The sequence below is a fragment of the Molothrus aeneus genome, chromosome Z, assembly GCF_037042795.1.
Source record: "Molothrus aeneus isolate 106 chromosome Z, BPBGC_Maene_1.0, whole genome shotgun sequence".
NCBI classification, from domain to species: domain Eukaryota; kingdom Metazoa; phylum Chordata; class Aves; order Passeriformes; family Icteridae; genus Molothrus; species Molothrus aeneus.
In genome coordinates this window covers 38431352-38455839 of record NC_089680.1, presented here as the reverse complement: position 1 = coordinate 38455839, position 24488 = coordinate 38431352, and the positions used below count along the sequence as shown (strand labels likewise).

Here is a 24488-nt window from a genome sequence, read left to right as displayed (position 1 = left end):
ATGGCGCTGAGGGCGCGGGCGCTGTACGACTTCAGGTCGGAGAACCCGGGTGAGATCTCTCTGCGGGAGCACGAGGTGCTGAGTCTGTGCAGCGAGCAGGACATCGAGGGGTGGCTGGAGGGCGTCAACAGCCGCGGGGACCGCGGGCTCTTCCCGGCTTCTTACGTGCAGGTGATCCGCGCCCCCGCCGCCGAGCCGCCGCCGCCCGCCCGCTACGCAAACGTCCCCGTCGGCGGATTCGAGCCGCTGCCGCCCCCCGCCGCCTTCAAGCCGGCGGCGCAGCAGCCCCCGCCCGAGTCCTTCCCGCCGCCCCCCGCCGGGTATCCCTTTCCGCCCTACGGCGGCTCCTACCAGCCCAGCCAGGGCAGCGATGACGACTGGGACGACGACTGGGACGACAGCTCCACGGTGGCCGACGAGCCGGGCGCCCTGGGCAGCTCCTACCCCGACTACGAGGCGGCGGGCGGCGGCGCCCCGGGCCGGTACCGTCTGTCCACCCGCTCCGAGCCGTCCCTGGGCCCCCGCGGCGCGGGGCACCCACCGGGACACCCGCACCCCCCCGGCGGCGGCGGCGGCGCCGCCAAGAGCTCGGCCACGGTGAGCCGCAATCTCAATCGCTTCTCCACCTTCGTCAAGTCCGGCGGAGAGGCCTTTGTGTTGGGCGAAGCGTCGGGCTTCGTGAAGGATGGGGACAAGCTGTGCGTAGTGCTGGGCCCCAGGGGCCCCGAGTGGCAAGAGAACCCCTACCCCTTCCAGTGCTCGATCGAGGACCCCACCAAACAGACCAAATTCAAGGGCATGAAGAGCTACATCGCCTACAAGCTGGTGCCCAGCCACACCGGGCAGCAGGTGCACCGCCGCTACAAGCACTTTGACTGGCTCTATGGGCGCCTGGCTGAGAAGTTCCCTGTCATCTCCGTGCCACACTTGCCAGAGAAGCAGGCCACTGGCCGCTTTGAGGAGGACTTCATCTCCAAACGTCGCAAAGGCCTGGCCTGGTGGATGGACCACATGTGCAGCCACCCTGTGCTCGCTCAGTGTGATGCCTTCCAGCACTTCCTCACCTGTCCCAGCACGGATGAGAAGGCCTGGAAACAAGGCAAGCGCAAGGCTGAAAAGGATGAAATGGTGGGTGCCAACTTTTTTCTGACCATCAGTGTCCCCACAGGCCCTGGGGCCAGCCTGGACTTGCAGGAGGTAGAAAGCCAGGTGGATGGCTTCAAAGCCTTCACCAAGAAAATGGATGAGAGTGCCCTGCAACTTAATCACACAGCCAACGAGTTTGCCCGCAAACAAGTCACTGGTTTCAAGAAGGAATACCAGAAGGTGGGGCACTCCTTCAAGTGCCTCAGTCAGGCATTTGAGCTGGACCAGCAGGCCTTTTCAGCTGGCCTCAACCAAGCCATAGCCTTCACTGCAGAAGCCTATGATGCCATCGGGGACCTCTTTGCAGATCAGCCCCGGCAGGACCTAGATCCTGTGATGGATTTGTTAGCGTTGTATCAGGGGCATTTGGCCAACTTTCCAGACATCATCCATGTGCAGAAAGGTAAGACCCTTTTGTGTTTTCTGAAACAATTTAACTTTTATGTATCAGTGGCATGCAACAGATATAGAACCAGTGCCTAAATTTGCCTTGTGTCTGGCTTGCTGGCTTTGTGTTCAATATTCCTATGTTTACTTAGGTAAATTCTCTCTAGAAATACAAAAAACACATCAATGACAATTTTTATTATGTGCCAAAAGCCTAAACATAGTTGGGAGTTTTGCTGATCAGAGGTTGCTGCGTTCGGCTGCATATCTCTCAAAGTAACCGCGTTGAACTAAACTGCCTATATATTAAAACTTATTAGGCTTGTTTACAAGCTGGAAATCAAGTGGTTTGCAAACATATTACTCTGAGGTATGTGAGGTATCTTGAATCTTTTATCTATTAGGTACTGAATATGAAGTAACATGATGATGCAGGTACTCCTCTGATTGACCACTCAGTTCTAGGTGCACGTGGAGGTGTGTGTTTTGCAGCATCAGTCTGATGAGATGTTTAAGGCTGCTGGGGCAGCCTCTTTGTTCAGCCAAGTGTCCTGTGGTGTTTGTGAAAGAGTAATGGTCAGCTACAGTGTTCTTAGTTGTTCAACCTTCACCCTTAGTATCATGAACAGATGCTGGTCACCTGTTACCCTTTCAGCATCTTTCTAGCTGAAACACGCTGCCCAGGTTCAGATTGCTAGTTGTAAGGTTCTTAGTGACCTGTCAGAAAGAAAGAAATTCAAAAATGAAAAAAAATCTGCTGTATAACTAATGATACGTGTTCAGAGAAACAGAAGTTTGAAGTACTGTATAAGAGGAGATGCTGCTGTTAAATTATTGATAGTCATACATTCTTTACCATTGCAAGTAGGTAAGTCCATCATTAATTCTTTTTTTTGTTATCTTCCTTTCCTGTAGTTTTCAACTCAAAGTTCAGGAGAGTGTGGCCTTTCAGTAATAACACCAAGGCCAAGAAAACATCACATATGCTCTGCAGAAATGGTTATCCATAAGTTACCCAAGAAAATGCATGAGCTTTGTAGAAAATTATTTTGGAGATTAAATCCCAAGTGAATTGTCCCCCAGAGCAAATCAGTCTTTTTGTCCTTATATGAGATTTCCAGGGGTTTTGCATCTGAAACAGTACACTAAGATTAGTAAAAAGAGTTGGAAAAGTTTTTTTAACAGAGCAGAAAGACAGGTGTCTAGAGGTATGCATTGCTGGGAACATCTGAGGAAAGAGAGTTGCTACAAAGTGCACAGTTTGTTGTTATTTAAGAAAATAAGCTTTTCATAAAAATTGTATGCATCAAAGTCTGATTTCCATTCTGCTGTCAAATATCAAAAATTGTGAGTGGAAACTAAAACAATCTTAATTTTATTTTGAAGAAGAAAGGGAGGTGTGAAGGTTAGCATTTGAGGAGTTTCTTTGCTAGCTGCTGTGGTATTGTGTTTTGATAACAGCTTTCAAATATTTTAGATTTGGAGAGATGAGTGGACTTGGCAATGCCTCATGTTTGGGAGCAGAGCATGTTAAAGTGAGTTGTCATCTAATAGGATTATCTGTAAGCTTCTGGAAAAAATATAGGGACAGATAATTGTATTAGATGGAAAAATCCAGCAGACTGTATATACTATTTAAATAATATATCCTCAGGCTTTAAGGTTATATGGAGGTCTTCACTGAAGTATTTTTGGAAACAAGCCTTTGAAGAGAGGACTGGTAATAATAAGATATGTGCTGAAACCATCCTTATTTCCTTTGTAGTTCTATTTGAATTTACACTTACTGGTAAAGTGTACCAGTAAGTGTACCAGTAAGTACTTGCTGAACTGCTGAAGGTTCATGTAAATAACTAGAGCAGTGCATGAGCATGAAGTATGTAGAGTTGATTTTGGGCTAGGCACTGTCCTGGAGCAGACTGGAGAAAAGTCCAGCTCCGCTGCATGCAGCTGTTAATGCTCCAGCACCTCTGAGCTAGCACTGTGTTCACAGTATCATCCATGGCACATAGTAGTCATAGGAATATGGCAGGGGCTTGAGAGGGTGGTCTTGAGAGGGTTTGAGAGTCCCACTGAGACTGGTATAGCCCCACTGAGGCTGGCATGGCCATTGCAGGAACAGAGTTGTGTGAGTTGTGTGATTTTCGTTGTTTCTGTTAACAGACAGCAAACTAGACAAAAACTGAGAGCAATGTTTTGTGCTCCGTATTGCTGGTTTATTACTCTTAAAGGGTAATAAAGAAGGTACAGCTTTTCAATGCCAATCTGTAAACTTCAGATGAAAATATGAACTGTTTGATGTTCTTGCAACATAAAGGCTTTGTTTTAAATTTACTGTCTGGGATAGTTTCCAATTTTGAGAAATAATATTGCCCCTATAGACTACACAAATATCTGTTTGTATAGTCAATATCTATGAAACTGTGTTTGTGATAAGAAGTCATGTGAAAAACAGGGTTGATATATCTTTCTTCAAGGGTTTTATTTTCTAGTGAGCAAGCTCATTAAGCAGTAAAATTACACCAAAGTGCCCTTAAAAGTTGCAGAAGCAGCAGCCTGACTGATACATTGTATAAATGGCCATGCCTTTAAAACTATGAACCCTGAAATTATAAGCAGTGCTCTTTTTTTGCTACATAATGCAAATATATTACTTCTGATAAAACCCAAGATGATATTCCCTTGGACCTAAGAAGGATGAAAGAACAAAGGCAGCTGTACCAAAACTTGCCTGTGTCTGTGCATAGAGCTGGAGCACTACGAGTGTGAGAATGATCAACTCCCAACCCTCCCAGCTCAAGCTGGATCCCTGCAAATCTATGAGGCCTGATAGGATTCATCCAAGAATGCTCAGAGGGCAGGGTGATATCATTATGAAGCTCCTCTCATTGATTTTTGAGCAGTCTTGGAAATCCTAAGAAGTCCCAGCTGACTGGAAGCTGGCAGTTTTCCCAGTTCTAAAGAAGGGCAAGAAGGAGGACCCCTTCCACAGGCCTGTCAGTCTCATGGCAGTGCCTGGTGAAGTTATGAAGAAGCTTATTCTGAGAGGTGTTGAAAAACACCTGAAAGACCATGCAGTCCTTGGTCACATCCAGCACAGCTTCATGAGAGTAAAATCCTGCTTATTGAGTCTTCCTTGTTTTTTTATGACAAGGTTATCCACAAAGTTGATCAAGGGAAACCAATTGATGTGATCTTTTTGGATTTCACTAAAGCTTCCATTGTTCTCTCTCACTGTATCCTTCTGGACAAAATCAGCTCACAGCTGGACAAACACATCATGGGATGGGTGAGAGCTGGCTCATGGGCTGGGCACAGAGGGTTACAGTGAATGGGGTGGTATCAGACTGGGGACCTGTCACTAGGGGGGTTCCACAGGGCTCCATCATCAGGCCTGTGCTCTTTGACATCTTCATACATGACTTGGATAAAGGACTGGAAGGGACACTAAGCATGTTCCGGAGATAAAAATCTGGGAGGAGCTGTTGACTCCCTCAGAGGGAGGGAGGCACTACAGAGAGACCCCAACAGATTAGAGAGATGGGCAATCACCCACCAAATGAAATTCAATAGGGAAAAGTGCCAGATTCTGCACCTGGGATGGGGCAGCCCTGGATGTACAGACAGACTGGGGAATGAGAGGCTGCACAGCAGTGCCATGGAAAGGGCCCTGGGGCTCTGGTCCATGGCAAGTTGAACATGAGCCAGCAGTGCCCTGGCAGCCAGGAGGGCCAAGCGTGTCCTGGGGGCATCAGGGACAGCACCACCAGCCAGGCAAGGGAGGGGATTGTCCTGCTCTGCTCTGCACTGAGGCAGCCTCACCTTGAATGAGGTGCTGGGGACACTTCTGGGTGCCACAGTATCAGACATTAAACTACTAGAGAACATCCAGAGGAGGGCCATGAGGATGTTGAGGGTTCTGAAGGGGAAGCCTGATGAGGAACAGCTCTGAGGTCACTTGGTCTGTTCAGCCTGGAGAAGAGGCGACTGAGGGGAAAACTCATTGCAGCTTGAAACTTCCTTGTGAGGGGAAGAGGAGGGGAAGGCACTGATCTCTGTGTGATTGATGACATGACCCAAGGAAATGGTCTGGAGTTATGTCAGATGAGGTCAAGGCTGGATATTAGGAAAACGTTCTTCACCCAGATGGTTTTTGGGCACTAGAACAGGCTCCTGTTTTGGAGATTTCCATTTGGACAATTCCCTTAGGCACCTGGTGTGACTCTTGGCATGTCCTTTGTAGGGCTGAGTTAAACTCAGTGATACCTGTGGGTCTCTTCCTACTTGGCATAATCTGTGATTCTGTAATTTTAACTGTCTTGCCCTGTTATGCTTTTGCTGTACTGCAGTTAGCTGAAGAGCTGCTGAATATGATTTCTAAGTGCAATTTGTGCTATGGACTGAGAACTCTGCATGTCTGAGGTTTTGTTTAAAAACTTTCTGCAACTTATGCAAAAAGAACCACAGAGATAAAAGTTCCCCTCTATGTGGGCTTTTTCTTTTTCTCTAGAATTATGAACCAAAGCCATGTAAGCCTTGCCATTGCTTTGTCTGCATCTAACCAAGAAAATGTGTTAACTGTTGTGCTTTTAATTGTTTTGGGATTCAGGTCTTTCTGCCTTCTATGCTGAGGACATCATATGTGATCTGATTTGTGTAATTTGTGTAAAACACATGTACCAACGGACTGTGGAAATATTTTCAAACTGTTAGCTATCTTATTAATATTGTTAATTGATATTTTATGAAATAGCAATAGCTTCAATAGGAGATTTACAAGATTCCTTTTCTTTCATCTTGAGTTCCTAGTGTTTAAGTAATTTTCTGCAGGAAGAGTTAATATTCCTGCTACAGAAGAGAGACAGACAAAGTATTTGAACATTTCTGTACCACATGCCAGTCAAGGATCAACAGGTCAATGCTTCGAGACCTTTCTTGGTTTCATGTGCACCCTAGTCCGGGTCTTGGATTCATTTGATTGAGTCCTACAGCAAAGAATGTGCCAAGCTGGAAACCCCACATTTCCATCTGGAAATATTTGGTTTGAGAGTGCCACTGAGTCTGGTATAGAACATATCAGTATCAAGGCATACATCCCGTACAATGACTTCTGTTCTATAGGTCTTATTTGGAAAATTAAGTGATTAGGGAGAACCAGTGCCTGGATAGGGTAGACAATGGGAGAGTGGTGTCTCGAGCTTCTAAATATCCCAATGCTTTCATGCATCTAGCCCTCAGATCCTTGTAGGTAAATGCCTCTGATGCGCATGCATGAAAACATACTTGGGCATGTATGTGGGGTTTTTGGAATGGAAGGTACATATTAGACAGATACACTTGTACACAGTTTTCTTTAGCCTCTGGCGAAATATTTTCAGAAGAGGGATATTAAGTTCCAGAGGTGCAAAACACTAAGCTGCGTTTATCATTTTCTATTGCAGAACTGGTCTATCGTTCAAGAAATACTGGTTCAGTTTTTTTAATTTTGAGAAGCAAAGCAGCTTCCCATTTGTAATGGATAATACCTTCTCTTTTATGCATTTAAGGTCTACTTGGGGAAATTCCCTAGGCATTCTTGGTGAAATAATTTCTACGTATTTGCTAAAGCTTTGCTCAACTTGATGCAATCTTCCTACTTCTGTACAACACAAATGCTCACTGCAGGCCCATGCAAGTTCAGAAAATTCATGCACTTGAGGGAATTGGAGACAGTATATGCTAGTATCCTAGCTCATTCTTGTCTGGCTCTCTTGTCTTCATATTTGCTTAGTGAGGGTAGAGAAGTTGGGAGAGTTTTGGATATCTTTCTTTCAAGTTTTATTTTAGGAATTACTATAATTGGCCTCTTGCAATTCATGAAAGTGGAGGAAGTACTGACTAACATGCTGTTTCATCTGTGCTTTCCAGATTTCTTCTCTCTTAACATTATGATGTTCTTGTTTGCGAAATTTCTGGCTATGGTTTTTACAAAAGAGATCTGAAAAAGTGGTCTAAATGTTTCCTGAGATACAGGCAATTCCATTTCCTTTGCATGCCAGGATTTAAGAGAATTATTTTTAAAAAATACCTGAATGACTTACTGTTTTCTGGTCACTGCTTGTGAAAAGGAAAATAAAGCAAATAGTCTTATTTACCTGAAGCTAACTTAATTCTAGACATAGGCTTTAAAGAATGCACTTGCTGTGTTTTTAGAATATTTATAAATATTACATATATATTTTTATATTATTTACAAAACTGTAGGTAAAAAATCTATCCAGATGGAAATGCATCAAAATTTAAAGCACCAGAAAATCCAAACGGCACTGAAACCTGGAACTCTGTAACATTTTCAGAGTTATTCCGCCTTCTCCCTCCTCCCCCCATGGAGAAGTGGAATAAATCAGACTGGTTAATATTGGCACCTAAAACTTTTATATCACAGTATAAAAGCAGTGCTTTTCTCCTATGCTTACTTCCTTAGCTCTTAAATTTGTTGTGCAGACAGGATTTTTCTCATCACTGTTTTTCCTATTATCCACCTTGTAGGGTTTTTTCCTCCTCTGTCCCTCAGATGAATACACTCTGCATGGGCTTCAACTCAGGTAGCTGCTGGGTAAGAGCTAGGCATGCAATCCTAGCCAGATGACCCTTGCAGCAGTAAAAGGAGATGGGTGTTTCATCTGTGTAAGAGCTTTGGTGAGAAAGGATGCTCCAGGATGACTTCTATTTTTTGCCATGTCAGCCTCCCCATAGCTGTCACATGATGATGTAACACTGTCTGCTTGCTGCCGCATTACCCAATATTGTCTCACAATATTTAAAGGTAACCTTAAGGAAATGGAGCTAAAATGTGAAATAATCTTCACATTTAGAAACTGTATAAAATTACAGCTGCCTTAGTTTGTGTGAAGTCAGAGGACAGGAGTAAAATTGAGCAATGCCTTTACTTGAAGAAAATTAAACAGTAAGAGGGGAAAAAAAAGGACTTCCATGCCCTGTCTATATGAAAGATAAATTGGTCTTCTTAATGTACGATTAATTTTCCTTTTCCACTCCCTCACAATCTCTGTTGCTTTTAAGGGAGGGAGATTCATGCTGTTGTGATGGGTCATTTTCCTGTTACCTTTTGAAACTGATCTGGTATCATACACTTTCAGTAACAGAGACATTTCTTGGCTAATAACACACAAGTGGGTTGTTTTTTTCAAAAACTGCTGGTATCAGAGGAAGACTATGGCTATTCCTTCTGTGGGAGGGACTACATGCATTACTGCACTCCAGAAAGTCTGTCCAGTCTACCCTGCTAGTCCTAACTGGAGAAGTTTTGATTGGAGCTGACACCTCTAGGTTTGACTACAGGCAGTGCATATTTATTTAAATACAAATCTTCATCAGATTTGTAGTCAGATCATAGAAAATGTCCCAATACTATGTGCTCACCACAAGTAGTAAGGCTTTATCCACTGGGAAGACCCAGTTGAGCAGCAAGGGAGTAGTAGAACAGTGTAGACATTGAATAATTAAAAATTATACTGTAGAAAAAGGAATTCTATTTCAAAAACAAAGTAATGCCTTTTGAGAGACATATGGAGAATCTGTAGAGAGGGCTGGTTCTTCTGAAGTCTTGGGTGCTCATTGTCTGGCTGATAGGCTTCTATCCAAATACGAAAGACAAGAATTAGTAGACTGAAAATGGAAAGAAGCTCCCAGAGCTCTTCCAGTTCTTTGTTAGCACATTATCAAAAACAAACAAGCTGCCTAACTTTTTTAGTTTGTAAGTCACCTTTAGAACAAGGACATGTTTCAGCCTTTCCAGAATCTTTCCATGACTTCATTGTTAGACTTTGTTTGAACAGTTAAAATGCCAAGTCAGTAAGTGCAGACTGTGTAAACTTAGCCAGTTGGCATCTTATGTATTTTAAATTTCCTGGTTCAAATAACACAGAATTTGAAAATTTTAATTGAAAAAATAGGAAATTACATTTGGCTGAGTTCCCAAACATGAGCCTTATCAACAGACTTGAGCAAACAAATGGCACATGCTTTCTTATGCAGTTTTGTTTGTATCTTTCATAAAAGCCATGAGGACTTAAATAAAATGGAAAAAAACCCCAAACAACCCACCAACATTTAAACAATCTGTTCAGTTCTTGCCAGTGGCTTTGGGTTGTTATTGTAGCAGAACAGGAAGAAGTGTGATGTTTTCAGCCTTTGTTTTAAGTAGGTACACATCATGGGTGGACAGCTTCTGTAATCATAGTGAACTGACCTATGCTTTTTATGCCTGCATGCAGTTCATTAACAATGTGAAAAGCAGGTTCATCCTGTGATTCGGAGTTTACATTTCTTTGTTGTCCCATAGTAAAAGCAACTTACTATTCTGTACTATTCTGATTTTTTTTTTAGAGTGTTTGTGATTTTGAATCTTTATATGCATGAATAGCTATGCTGCCTATAACTAGCAGTATACTAAAGGAGCTTTTCTTTTAAATAATGTAAGTATAGCATTATATTAAAATTTTCACATGTTCTGCTTTTGTATTATTTAACATATATTAATTGGTTGCATTAATGATGGCTTACCTTGAATGTTTTTTTCTGCTACAGAAATTCTACTTCTTTTTGTTTACACAGAGAAACTGCAGAAAAAGCAGTTTTTCAAACAAGAAAACTTCTTTTTGTTCTTGCAGAGAAATGTTCAGAAATCTAAGAGAGGGCAGTTAAAGGGTACTAGGATAACATAAACCAGTATCTGCATTTCATTTGCATCTTGACTCTTTTATATGAATTTATGTTAAACTGCCTATACATGTTTTATTTGCTCATCTTACGACAGTAGTGGAGCTAAACAGATGATAGTGGACAAGCAAACACTGTAAGTTGTAGTTGTTCTTTGCTTCTCTTTTAGTCTTAACAGAAAACAACATCCAAAAGCAGGTGTTTCATTGTGTCCCAATAAAGCAGTGATGTAAGAGTCAATGGAACTTGAATTTATACTTACTTCTCTCAGTAATAGTTGGATGTTGATATACAGTGTTACCTGGTTGCCCCATCCATCCACTTCCCATGAATCTTACAAAAATTTTTTTGTAACAAGGAAAGAAGTCAGCATTTAATGTAATAGTGCTCACATCCATTTTGGAGAGGAGGAGTAGGAGGAGACATTTCTGCTCATTTGTTGTTAACTATTTCTACTCAAAATTAATTTATTTTATCCATAGACAGCATAATTTCTGATGGTTGTTGTCTTGAAGTCAGCAGTATGAACAGGGCTTTTACAAAAGCTGTTAAAACTGGAGCATCTTTCTAACATAAAGTGCTTGTTCCTAGCATCCTAATTAGGAAAAATTGACAAAACCTGTGACAACTGAATTGTAATAGACCAATTCTGGAAAAGCAGAGTAGTTCTGTATTAGAAAGCTTGTTTGATGCCCTAGTTAGATGTAAACTAATGAGAAGTACTAAAAATGACTGAAAGGTTTCATCTTGGTACTTCTGCAAATTGCAATTGCCTAGGTTTTCAAGTGTGGTCCTAAAAAACATGACTACCTTTCTAATGGGCAAATGTACTGTGTTTCTGGTGACCAGTCTAGTTTATGTTTCATTCTTTTTGGTCCCCCTAGTCTGCATTTCCAGCTGAAACCACACCAAAGAAAAAGTCTTTTGAATGGTACATGTGAGTGCCAAAAAGTACAGAATGCCTTAGAACTGGGCAAACCCAGCATAAGTTAGCATTTGCCTCTCAGGCTGTGGTGCAAAATTTTATGTTTGTGATAACAGACAGCTGTACACATAGTTTAACTGGATTTTACAGTCAAATGATTCCTGGTGGGCCTCCTTTCAGACATCACTGTAGGTGCTTGTAAAGTCAAAGCTACTCACAAACACAGTTTAAACATGCTTTAGTGTCTAAAATAAGGTCATTTATTTGCTTAGAAGACTGCTAGTATACAATGCATCAGAAGATAACAGTTTTAACATCTCTGCATTCAACATTTGAATGGAAAATACTAATCGCATTTTACACACTTTTTCTATGTGGCTACCTAGCATTATGTTTTGTTGGGGTTTAAAAAATTTTATTAATGGCATTATGTGGGGCAGTAGATGCATTAAAATGATAATTCTATGATGTTTCTTTCATTTACTAGACCATGTTGCTCTAATTTTCTGTTATCGACTCCTCCAAAGGGAAGTTATGGCATCTGCTCACATAGCAGTGTGGTGTAACATGGCCCAGCAAAACATTGCTACTGGAGGTGCTACACACCAAGGCTCATAGATTCCTCTGGGATACTCTGGACTGAAATGCACATTGACAGTGTAGAGATTTAAATATTTTTTCAGTAGTGTGATCATTTTACACTCTCTGAACATGCACAGGTATGATTACAGTCCTTGTAGATTTGGGTAAATAAATCAGCTCTTCCTCCGTGTATACTAAGTGACAAATGTATGCTTAATGAGTCTAATCAGATCTTAATAATCCTTCTATTTAAAATTTAAAAAGATATTAGTTAGACTACCAGTCACACTGGTAGTTTTGAAAAAATGACATTTTACACTGTGCATTCTAGCATCATTGTTAATTTGGTTTATGTTAATTAAATGAATTTGTAAGTTAAGACCATCAGATGAGGTTATAGCTAATTAATGTCCTGAAATATCTAGCAAAGACTGTGTGAGCTCTTGAGTTGTGTAAATTAGGAAGCAACTTCATTTTTAACTGAAGAATGTGTTTTTTAGTGTCAGCTTTCAATTAGCTTTGCAGCAGGGTAACTGAAAGAGCAAATAATTATGTCTGATTTTAATAATTCTGTAGTCAGTGTTGATCTAGATGTCAGCAGAGTGCTGTAATTTATAAACCTAAATTTACAGGATAGTACTATGTTGTTCTGGGCTTTTTTTGAGCAATGGGCAACAAAACAAGGGAAAACAAAGCTCACTTCTTCAACTATTGTTAGGCTGCAGGTTCTAAAAGCATTATAGCTATTTTCATGTATCTACAAAAACCTCTATAATACTAAAGTAATGGCAGTTTGATGCATTTGAGTTTTATATTTTTGGCATTTTACTATGGAAAAGGGAGTATTGTTAAAGTGGTTTTGTGCCCTAAAGGAGAAGAATGTCATCTTTTAAATGCAAAGACTGGGTTTGAAAACTGTTGCGTTGGCACTTACCAAAAGAAAGTGCCAGAATTTTGCCTTTGGTTTTGAAAATCACTTGCTTCTTTTGGTGTAAAACTGTAAAACTAGATTTTTTAAAAGCAACTCATTCCAATATTAATAACTGTAATGGTACTTTTCCCCTGTCTTCTGGTTTTAATTTCAGGCAAATTCCTATTATGTTGCTTTCCATTATAAATCTTGGCCAGAAAATGTAAAGAATTTGCAGAATCTCTCTGTAGGCTTCTTTTGTTAATCAGTGCTCAGAGCATTCTTAAGAAAATAATCTGTCAGTGTAGCAAAATCTCTGCTCTGTTACTATTTCACTTTTGATGGACAAGGAGAAGTTTGGGGATTTTTTCAGAGTTGGATTTCACACTATGTGTTATCTCATTGTCATGGTTTGAGCACAGCTGGAAGCTAGGCACCGAGCAATTGCTCACTCAGCCCTTTCCTCTCTCTCCCTCCACCCTAACCCCAGTGGAATGGGGAGGAGACTTGAAGTAAAATTTGTATGTTGAGATAAGAACAGTTTAATAATTGATACTAAAGTAAAATGCAATAATAATGGCAATTAATAATAATGACTATAAAAAGGAAACAAACAGGTGATGCACAATGCAGTTGCTCAGCACCCACTGACTGCCAGACCCCCTTCCAAACCCAGATCTGCTGTGCTTCTGGGTAACTCCCCCAGTTTATATCCTGGGCATGGCTTCTGTGGAATGGAATGTTCCTTTGGTCAGTTCCAATCACCTGCCCAACTGTTGAGTTTTCTTTTGTGCACCTCCTCACTGGCAGAACATGAGACTAGGAGGCAGAAAAAGTCCTTTACTTGGAAACATGCCATAGCAAAAACCCAAATATCAGTGTGTTTTCAACACCATTCTCATTCTGAATCTAAAACACAGCACTGTAAAGGCACTGAGAAGACACTGACTCTACCCTAGCTGAAAACAGGACACTCCTGAAATGCTTCTGCAATTTCCCTTGTGTTGGAGCTAATGATTGTGTAACCCAGAGCTGACCTGGATCACATAGCTAAGCCAATGATAGAGCTAAGGCATCATCTCTCTCCCCAGGCCACTTGCATTCTTTTATTGGATTAGTCATTTGAGACATCTTGTAACAACATCTTTGCTAGATCTGGAGTAAGAGGGACAACGATGTAGACCAACTTGCTCTGGCAGCACTCTGCTGGATTAGAAATAATGTTGTTTCCATGCACTTGAGCTACCTAGGATTTGCTTTTTCGCATCATTAAGCAAAGATCTCTAGTTAAATAATCTCATCATTAAGTAAGAAGAAAATGTTTCTAGTTACATTATCTGCTTCTACATCTTTTTATGAAAGTAGCATCATTAATATGTTTATTTCCTTTTCCATTAGAGATGGTTTCTTAGATTTCTTATAAGAAAAGTAAAGCTAAGGGAGTTCTTTGACAAGTTCAAAGCTCTCTCTTCATTAAGGTGCTTTGAAGGACACATTATGCATCCTATTAGAGTATTTAATATGCTGGACAGATGAATGGTGTGGATATTATGTTGTTTTCCCTTCTAGTAAGTAGTGCACTAAATGTTATTTTATAGCTTGCTGATAGTAGAAAGATGAAATATTTATTGCATAGATAAGTTTATTGGCACAAGATTTCTGATGTACAGCTGCTGAGAGATCATTAAAAATGTGTTTGCTCTGTTTTAGTATAATTTATCACTGTGAAAGAGATACTTTAATAGCTGCAATGATAAAGGCATTACAATCATGGTGTATAAAAAAGTAACCAGCTGGCTCTCACAAGTGGGTGAGTTTTCAAGTTGAATATTTTGAAGTGAGATACTGAAGACTTTGATATATTGGTGACTTAATGGATTCTTGAGACTGACAGTGGGTTTCAGACCCCAGTGAATTCAGCTGGTGCTTACCACTGCTTCAGGTGCTGTATTCAGCAGTGTTGAACTGATGCTTCTTTGTGTTTCATCCATGTGCAGCATTACTGTATGCAGTTAAATTGCTGCTGCTACAGCAATGTACTGTTTGTGTTTTTTAAGAATGGAGCAAGCCCTGCCATGAAACAGATGTCATTGTGGTAAACACTGTGCAAATAGAGAGCAAAAAAAGGGCTCCTGCCCTGAAGAATTCTTTGTGTGGATTAGTAGCTTTGGACACAGCTGATGTTTCACTCCTATCTGTTGCATGCAGCACTTGAGAGCTGATGTTTGGGTGTTTTGAGAAGAGGTGGAAAGGGAAAGATGATACATCCTTTGCAGGTATCACTGCTCTTTGGATTCTGATTGCATGGGCTAGTAGGCACAGGACAAGCCTGTCTTCCTAAGGAGACTAAGGAATTGAGTGAAAAGCAGTCTGGATTGCAGTCTGCAAGACAGGAACCCCAAAACTTCTGCCTTCTGGCCACGCTGAAGGCTGCAACTTGGACTTGGAGATATGCATATACTTCAGCATGGGTTCATAGGAGTACACATGTACTAACTGTGTGGAGGGAAATTGAGTGTATGGATCCAAACCCATCCTTGTCTGACACTTCACACAATCTCAAAACATTTGTTACTGGAATAAAACTGCAGATGATGTGAAAATAGATTATTTCACCCAAATCTAAGTGCTTTTGGGTTTGGGATATTTTCTTTTCTTGAATGTGTACAACTCCTTCTACCTCATAGCAATCTCATGTTTGCATGAGTAGCTTACTGTCTCAATACACTTATTTTTTCCTCATAACTCCTTAGCAATATTTAAGTTGCTGCTAGTACACTGTTTTATGGCTTGGAATTATTTATTTCTATTGAGAACTCTGCATTGTTCCTGTTTTTTGGCTTCTAGCACAATACACTAGCACAAATTTTGCTAGCATGAATGTTCCTTGTTGAATGTGTTTGTATCATCTTGTGCTGTCTAATTTCATACTTCAAAACAAGAACTGAAATCTGAATCTCTTTTAAACCCTTAGCTGCAGTGAGTACAGGAGTCTGTTTACTGTAAGGATTTGGGTAGTGACAAACAGCAATCATATAAGCTTTTCCCCACCTTGAAGAACAGAAATAGATGTGGCACAGTTTTTTGCATCATTTTTAATCCAGGCCCTCTTCACTAGCTGAAAGTTAGTCCCGATCACTGGGAAGTGACTTCTGACAGAAGGTCTTTAAATGCATGAGCAAGATTGAACAGAATCTGTACATCTGGATCTAAAAAAAAAGCCCAAGAATTTATTTTTATGTATTCCATCCCTCTGGGAACAGTGCACTGGTATATATTTATCCCAGGCATGTACTCTGCAAGAGGCTTCCTTGAGGTAATATGCATTGGGAGGTGGCTCCTTCTGTTTCTTCTTCCTTAAATATGTTTTAGTCTTTTCTCTGACTGCTGTGATTCAGCCTTCTTTTCTTTTAAATACATCTTCCTTTTTTGTTGTTGTTGTCCAAACCAATACTAGGTATTCACATAGTTAAAATCAGAAACCAGGAGAAATTTCTGCAGGTGTACTTCTAGCCCAGTGGGCCTTGCTCCCCGCAGCATCCCACCCCAGGGTGGCAGCAGGAGCTGTGAGGTGCCAGAGTAGGCGCTGAGTGGGATGGATCGATTAGTGAGGCTGGAGCTGGGGGAGTTGATGGTCTGCAGCCTGGGGTGCAGCAGGTCCAGAGTTGTGAGCTGGGAGTTGTTAAAGGTTACCTTTATCACCTACTGAGGCATCTCTGCACAAGACCCTTCTCTTCTTGAGGGATGTACACAAGGGGCTGCTCTCCAGTCCTTGTCTTCTATTCACTGTAGGATGAATCATTGAACCTTCCACATGGAGAAATCTCTGTTCCAGCTCAGGGTCTTGCTCACATAGATTAAAGTACAAGAAGTGTAGATTATGGAAAGGTGTTTGGAGAAAAATGGGCAATTTTTTGTTGCTTAAGCTGCTTTCAAAGCCATGCCAACTAATAACTTTGGTTACTTTGGATTTGCTAAACTAAGTCTTGCAAATGTCCGTAGATGCTGAACAGGTTAAAAATGACATTTTAAAACAATTAGTTTCTTCTTAGAGTAAAGGATGTGGTTTGGAGGTTTTTTTCTCTGTGTTTAGGGAGAATTCTTTGACTGTCCTCAAATAAGATAATATTATCCCTCTATAGAGTTATTTTAAGATTAATTATATTACTAATTCTCGGGTATAATTAAAAGTTTCATTTAAAAGCATTTAAAAAAACAAGCAATAAAGTACAGCTTTATACTAAAGCATATGTATGAGCTTTTTCATATATTGCTGACATCTGGTTAAAGTCTGTCCAGGTTTTAAAAGAAATTCCACTACAGGGCCAGTATGATCCACATGCATTAATAGAGCAGTGTTAGTGATTGCACTGTACTTGCCCCGCTGGATTGCTTCACTAATTATAAATCTTTCTCTTTTCTTTTATTTTTAATAGCAAAAAATACATAATATATCTAGTCTGGAGAGCAGTTGGTAATGTATGTTTTGGTAATGTATGTTTTTTATTGATGTAAAATAATCTGAAGATTATACATGCTCCATAGCTTACTTATGCTTTCAGCTGCTGATGCTATGAATTTCAGTATTTCTTTTCCAGTTTGGTCATTTTAGAAATAACATCTAAAGCTGTTTCTCACATCACAACTGAAGAATTGTCATGTTTATTTAACCAGCTACATCTGGCTTCCAGTAAGTCCCAAATTTCAGTTTTTCACAGCTGTGCATAGATTCCTGTCATGCCCACAGCACACAGAAAAATTTTTGCTAAGCCTAAATTTGTTGAAAGAAGTATTCTTCTTGTAGGAGAACGGATTAAATGTTTTTCAGATCATACCCTAACTCACAGATTCCTTACTTCTTAGAGGACAACATACAGATCTGGCACAGTGTCACTGCCGGCGCCACTGCTAGTGGAGAAGGTTTTTCAGTGATGTTTTTGGAGCCAGGCTGGAGATGATGAGGTTAATCAGCAGAAGCAGCCAGTGCCAAGCCCTTAGCCATCCCACTGTCATGCCATGGGAGCCAGGAAGGTGTGGAACACTGCCTCTGCCTCGCAGCCCCCAGAGACAGACACTGCCCTTGGCCTTCAGGCAGCATGCTGTAGTCACATGTAAGAAGTGTAATCTGATAGGAGAGTTACGACATTACAAATATTTACAGGAACAAGAATCTAGTGAGATGATAAAAGCTGTACTAGTCTGATTTGGTTTAGTTAAATGAATAAAATAAGTAAGGGGAAGAAGTTGCTCTGTGGGAAATTGAGTCCAATATGAATGTCTTAAGATGGCTCTGCTTTGGGTAGGTCTGTTTTGGATGATACTTTGCTTTTGTAGGATGTGTGTGCCTTCATTAGCTATTTGGAGAGGGAGGATTGTCAGTTCTATAACTCTGCTTTTCTACTATGTTTTACAACACTGTGTAAGCGTAAGGTCTGCTTGGGCATCTATGATTTTGAGATAAACTTTTAGATTCTCTGGTAATCAGTAATTAGTTTTGGAGTATCTCTGGTGCAAAATCAAAAACATGTTTTGACAAGATTTTGTGTATTAAGATATGCTTTTGACATTTCACAAGGATTGGGAAAGGGATATTTCACATAGTCCAGTTCTTAACAAGGTTATTTTTCTGGTATTTATATAGGCTTAAATTGATCTTACTAATTTTCTCATGCTTTCACTTACTCTTCCACTGGTATAATGATGACATATTCTCAGAAGGATGCCATCTGATTTTTAAGGTTGTAAAATAGGATTTCTAGTGACTTTAGTATGCTTGAGCCTTAAAAAAGTATTGGGTTTTATTTTTTACACAGGATCCACTGGTCTGTGATTTTTCTTACATTAAAAAGCTTTTGTTTTATTGTCTTTCATTCACACATATGTCTGTGCACACATGTAAATACACTGAGAATAAGTTTTATACAAATCCTTGTTGTTATTAAATCACTTGTTAAAGTTCAGTAGTCAAGTCTACATGATCCTCACAGTTCAACTGTTTCATTTTGTTCTTTACACAGGAGCCCTTACCAAAGTAAAGGAGAGTAAGCGGCACGTGGAAGAGGGGAAGATGGAGCTTCAAAAAGCTGAGGGCATTCAAGAACGTTGTAACATTATTTCCTTTGCAACCCTCGCAGAAATTAATCATTTCCACAAAATTCGTGTGAGGGACTTTAAATCACAGATGCAGCATTTCTTGCAACAGCAAATACTCTTTTTTCAAAAAGTGACACAAAAGCTAGAAGAAGCTCTTCACAAGTATGACAGTGTTTAGTCCCTGATTTGTGGACTTTGCTCATCATGAACGTGACCCAGGCAGCAGAGCAAATGCTGCTGAAGAGCTGCTGCCAGTGGTAGATGGCGGTACAAGGATGGGTTTGTGTTCACCTGGAACCCGGGTTTAATCTCTGATTATGTAGAAAGGAAACAGTTATAGGGCTATGTAGTAGAAACAGTACCACGCATTGTAACTAAGTTATACTGTGTATGCCTACACCATTGTAACTTTTTTGAAATAATGAGTATACTATTTGCCTTATTGCTTTTTGAAATACAGTATCTTAGTGCATACTTCATAGACCTCAATGCCCTTTGGGTATTTAAGGAAGTTGGCTAGATAAATGCCTGCTTCAGATGCCTTTTTACTTTCCTAGATTTGGATTTCCTAAATTCAAGCAATTCTCTGTTTACAGACTCCTACTAGAGCAGCTATGTGATTCTGTGCCTTTAGACTCTATTTTTCCTTTTCTAGTAAGTCACATTTTTATGATTAAATGAATGAAGGGTTGGTGCCTATGACGGGAACTGATGATGAAACCTCACATTGACTGGAAAAAAAATTCAGCTGCCATCCAGTTTGCATAGCAAGTACTATCTTACGACGAATGCTCAAAAGGGAAAAGTTAAATTTATTCACACTTTCCCTGGAAATCGAGACTACTTGTTAAATGTACTAGGATGTTAAGCACATGTACAAAAATACACCACTTAATTCCCTTTCTGAAAGAAATAATAGTAAGGGGTGAGGTTTTTTGGTGTTTTTTGTTTGGTTTTTTTGGGTTTTTTTTTGTTTTTTTGGTATACAGCATTACTGTAAGTAGAAAGTTGAAGAGCTAGCCTAATAAAAATTACATATATCAAGGGGATATTAATGCAAGCTATGTGGCTGCAACATTTTTTTTAAGTTTCAAATTATTTGCGCTTTGTTCAGTTGCTGATTCAGTTTAACTTCAGACTTGCATCTGCACTGCCAGTTGTCTGAGTTTAAACTCCACTGTGATTCATTAGTTTACGAACTTAAAAGTTTTTTGGGGATTATGAGTAAATAAATTATCTGAAGGCTTGGCTGAACTGACTTGGAAAACAGGTGGCATTTTTATGTTTGTAACACTCAAGAATTAACAATTGTCTTAATTTTTGTATAAATATTTTTGACAAGCAGGGTGCATTTATAGATATGTAAACACTATCTTTTAAAGAGGTTTATGGCTTATTTCCTTTGAATTAAGTCTGTGTTTCTTACCTATTGATTTCCTTCATATTGGTCAGTATGAAAGAGGGTTTTTGTTTATCCTATCTTTTTTCTCCTGAACAAAAATAAGAAAACTTTGCAAAGAAGCAAAATGTTTCTTTTTTGTTTAATTGAATTAATCAAAAATAGCTTAAACAAATGAAAGCCTGGAAAAGGAAGTTGAGCAACAGTTACAGTTAAGTACAAATAATTCCTCACCTATTCAGCAAAAATGTGCAGTTCTTTCAAACGATCATATGAGGTTTTGTAGTTTAACCTCACACCTCTGTTTCAGAGGAATAACACTTAAGAATGTAGTTTTGGCTCTAAGATTCATCCCCAAATTTTTGGAGATGGCTGTTTTGCACAAGCTGTGTTTGGTGGTGCTTCTAGTACACATATAAAGCAGTAAAATACAGAATAATGAAGAGGGGAAGAAAGGACAATCAGTGAGGAAAGACTCTATTTCCAGCCTGTTGAAACATTTCTGCGAACAAGATTGACCATAAAATAGGACCACAGTCATAGAGCTGACTTGCTCTTTACCTTCCTCATGGTGTCTTATACTACATTCAAAACTCACCACTTCCCCTAACAGCTCTTCCCAGCAGTACTCCTGCTTTCCCATATGTCATTTAATTATGTGACAGAGTCCTGAGCTAGGTTTGAGCTGAGTTCCATGGCTGATGTTTGCTTAAGCCACATACTGTTTTAGTAAATGTCTTTACAGTAATTAGATCAGACTATAATCAAGCTGGTTCTACGTGGAGGTATTAAGACCTGTTCAGAAATTGATCTTGGTTCAGTAGAAGTATTTTAGGAGGTTGGTATCAATGACATGTTCATGTCCAGGAGGAAATTAAGCTGTGATATGTATTCATACAACGTTATCAGACAGGTACAGTTTTCCCTAATAAACTGTCATGGCCTTCACCTTACTTTCTCATTTGTGAATTTATTTGAGCACAGGAAAATTGAGTGTAGTAATTGGTTAAATTTGATGTACCAGAAAATTTTGGTTGGAATCCTGGTTTAAATTATTGCAGAGTACAGAAAGGTTCTGGTCCACATCTATATTAGTGTTTTCTTCTTTTCCTCAGTCATTATAGAGTTGAAGTTGAACGGGCTGATGGGTGGAGCACAAGGAGTTGCAGTAAAGGGTGTTGCATCAGGCTGGTGACTGGTCACCAGTGGGGTTCCACAGAGCTCCATCTCAGGCCCTATGCTCTTCCCTGTCTTCGTAAATCACTTGGACACAGGACTCAAAGGGGTACTAAGTTTGATGATGAGGCTAAGATTGAAGTGACTGTGCATGCCCTCAAAGGCAGAGAAGCCCCATAGAGAGATGGACAAATCAGAGGGCCAGGCAATCACCAATCATGTGAAGTTCAACAAGGGCTGGTGCCAGATTCTGCACCTGGCATGGGGCAGCCCTGGATGTACAGACAGACTGGGGGATGAGAGGCTGCACAGCAGTGCCATGGAAAGGGCCCTGGGGCTCTGGTCCATGGCAAGTTGAACATGAGCCAGCAGTGCCCTGGCAGCCAGGAGGGCCAAGCGTGTCCTGGGGGCATCAGGGACAGCACCACCAGCCAGGCAAGGGAGGGGATTGTCCTGCTCTGCTCTGCACTGGGGCAGCCTCACCTTGAATGAGGTGCTGGGGACACTTCTGGGTGCCACAGTATCAGACATTAAACTACTAGAGAACATCCAGAGGAGGGCCATGAGGATGTTGAGGGTTCTGGAGGGGAAGCCTGATGAGGAACAGCTGAGGTCACTTGGTCTGTTCAGCCTGGAGAAGAGGAGACTGAGGGGAGACTTTGCTGTGCTCTTCAACATCCTCATGAGGAGGAGGGGCAGGCACTGATCTCATCTCTGTGGTGACCAGTGACGGGTCTCAAGGAAATGGCCTGGAGTTGTGTCAGGTGAGGTTTAGGTTGGATACCAGGAAAGGATTCTTCACCCAGAGGGTGCTTGGGCACTGGAGCAGGCTTCCCAGGGAAGTGGTCCAAGCACCAAGACTGACAGAGTTCCAGAAGTGTTTAGACAATGCTCTGGCATATGGTGTGTCTTGGGGATTCCTGTCTGAAGTCAGGAGTTGGACTTAAGGATCCTGACAAGTGTCTTCTAGCTCAGCATGAGTTTATGATGTAGGGTGCCTGCACTCTATTAATGCTTGCTGCACTATATAAGAACTACAGTATTAATTGTATTTGGACCAATTATGACATTGACCACTTATGACTGACTGACTACTGAGTGACGTGGTCTGGGATCCAAGTGTACATAATGTGAATGTATATTGTGTAGGACTATGGAAGCACCAAAGGAAATCTAACAATTTAAATAAATAAATGTGAAAGAAAGCAAATTTGCTCTGTATCATAAACCCTTTTGTTTCATATGATTCATGTAATTTGTTTTCAATGCATCGCAGTTATTGTGTTGATAAGTAGTAAGAATCTGGTATGCTTGTTGGGGTTTGATATCTGCAAGAAGATCCACTGAGGTATTGGTTTGTGTTAAAGTGCTGAATCCTGTGAACAATGGAATGAACCCTTCAGGGTAATATATCTACATAAAATGACCAGCAAGTGGAGAGTGAATAATATTTCTGTTCAAATTGTAGGGTTTACAGTTAGAAATTAGCAGCATACTAAAATTATTAGATGTTTGATTCCTATCCCTTTTTTTTTTGTGATATTTGCAGAAGAGAGTTACCCCAATGATTTGTGCATGTTCTCTACATTCTTGTTGCAAATAAAATTGGTTTGGTTTTAGAAAACCTTAATCAGCTGCCTGCAGTGAAAATGCCAACATTACTTGGTGAGGCACGGGTATCTTTTTGGTGAATTACAACATCTGGTTGGCAGTACCTGATTATTTTGCCAGACCTTCACCATTCCAGCTAGCATCTTCCTTGCTGGTTGTCTGCTGCAACCTGAATTCTTCTGGGAAGCTTAAGTGAGAATTGGTCAGCTATTTCTCAAAAGGAGTTCGTAAAAAATTTTTAAAAGGGTGTTTTATTTTTAAATTCTGTAAACAATTTTGCTGGAAATCTTTAGTTCTTTCATACTTGGGAGAAAGGAGTTGATATTTGGCAGACTCATTATCTTTTACAACCTTAGATGTGCTTTCTGCACAGCCTGTGAAAATTTGTCCATCTGTTTCCAAGTTTTACCAAAGTTTTTCTGGGACCTGCAATTTTGACAGATGAATTTTCTGTAACTCCCTTTTCCTCCAGGCAAACTTAATTCTGACCTTAGTCAGCAGCAAGTGAGGCTTTGACTGTAATTCTTTTCCCCTTCATTCAGGGGATCTGCAGTTCTCAGGCCACAAGCTGAGCAAAGAAGCTGTCGATAGGTGCTGCTGGCTTTTTAGGCCTGGCCATGGGAGAAGAGGAGCAGCAGCCTGGAACACAAGTTTGATGTTGTGCCTGGCAGCTACAAGAAGGTGGATGTCAGAGATAGCTGAAGAGGAACATGAAGATAAGAAAATGGGGAGGAGAGAAAGCCCTTTGACTACAAAGGCCTGTTCCTCCAGTGCCTAATGAATGCCTTGAGCTTCCAAAGCATCCAAGGCTTTTGCTGTTTCTAAATAGCCATCATGAGCAGGCAGAAAATGGGCAGCTTTAGTTCTGCTTGTGATGAGGACAGCAACGTTTTGTTTCCATCATTAGAAGTTACTTTCTTTGCTTGATGGTCTCGTGGGCAGCTGAAAACTGTTGAAGAACTGTAGGTTTTGGGGCTGAAGGAAATGCTATAATTCAGGCCCAGTCAGGCAGCACAGTGGATGTCAGTGTGGTCTGATGTGTTTTGTCACACACCTTTTTTCTTGGGAAGAGGAGATCAGTTTAGGAAATTGTGCACATAAGAACTCCTGTATTAAGGAATACTAAGATTAATCATTCAGGAAAAAAAAAAAAGAAAAATTAAAAAATATTTCAGCATTAAAGTTGCCTGTGGTAACTAGTATATCAAGACATCTCATGAGACATTTGCACTGTTTCCCTGCCTGATTAAGTGCACATGATATAAAGCATTGTGCTAATCAGCTTAAGGTCTTTCAGAGAGGTTGTCGTCTGGCTAATTCTTACTTCTTTCTCAGCTTCAGTTGTACTCTGCACTGTGAGAAAGTCCAGGGGAGTGAAGATCAGGTACGGGTGGCTGTCAGCCTGCAGAGTGGTGTTCAGAGAACTTGACTCTGTCCATGTCTCTACCCAGGTTCTATGCAATATAAGCCATGTGAGATAAATCATTTATATGCTCTCCATTTTGTGTAGGCTTGAGTTTAAACCCAGGAGTTACACC

At 40.6% G+C, this 24488-nt stretch overlaps 1 protein-coding gene across 3 annotated transcripts; it reads left to right on the top strand.

Moving 5' to 3' along the window:
- On the top strand, positions 1-22567 carry SNX18 (sorting nexin 18). 3 transcript variants are annotated; one of them, XM_066569689.1, is made up of 3 exons: positions 1-1284; positions 1507-1549; positions 18689-22567. In XM_066569689.1, the coding sequence occupies exons 1-3, from the start codon at positions 1-3 to the stop codon at positions 18940-18942; spliced, it is 1581 nt and encodes a 526-aa protein (XP_066425786.1). In that variant the 3' UTR covers positions 18943-22567. The 3 variants fall into 3 exon arrangements, with proteins under 3 accessions (XP_066425786.1, XP_066425785.1, XP_066425784.1); XM_066569688.1 differs by adding an exon at positions 17108-17160 and having other exon boundaries at positions 1-1549; positions 18689-18755; XM_066569687.1 differs by having other exon boundaries at positions 1-1549.
- The last annotated feature ends 1921 nt before the right edge of the window (positions 22568-24488 follow it).

Excerpts from the sequence above, each read along its gene's own strand:
- SNX18 (XM_066569687.1), top strand. The coding sequence starts at position 1 with ATGGCGCTGAGGGCGCGGGCGCTGTACGACTTCAGGTCGGAGAACCCG. Across the intron at positions 1,550-18,688 it reads CATCATCCATGTGCAGAAAG|GAGCCCTTACCAAAGTAAAG; the intron begins GTAAGACCCTTT and ends TTCTTTACACAG.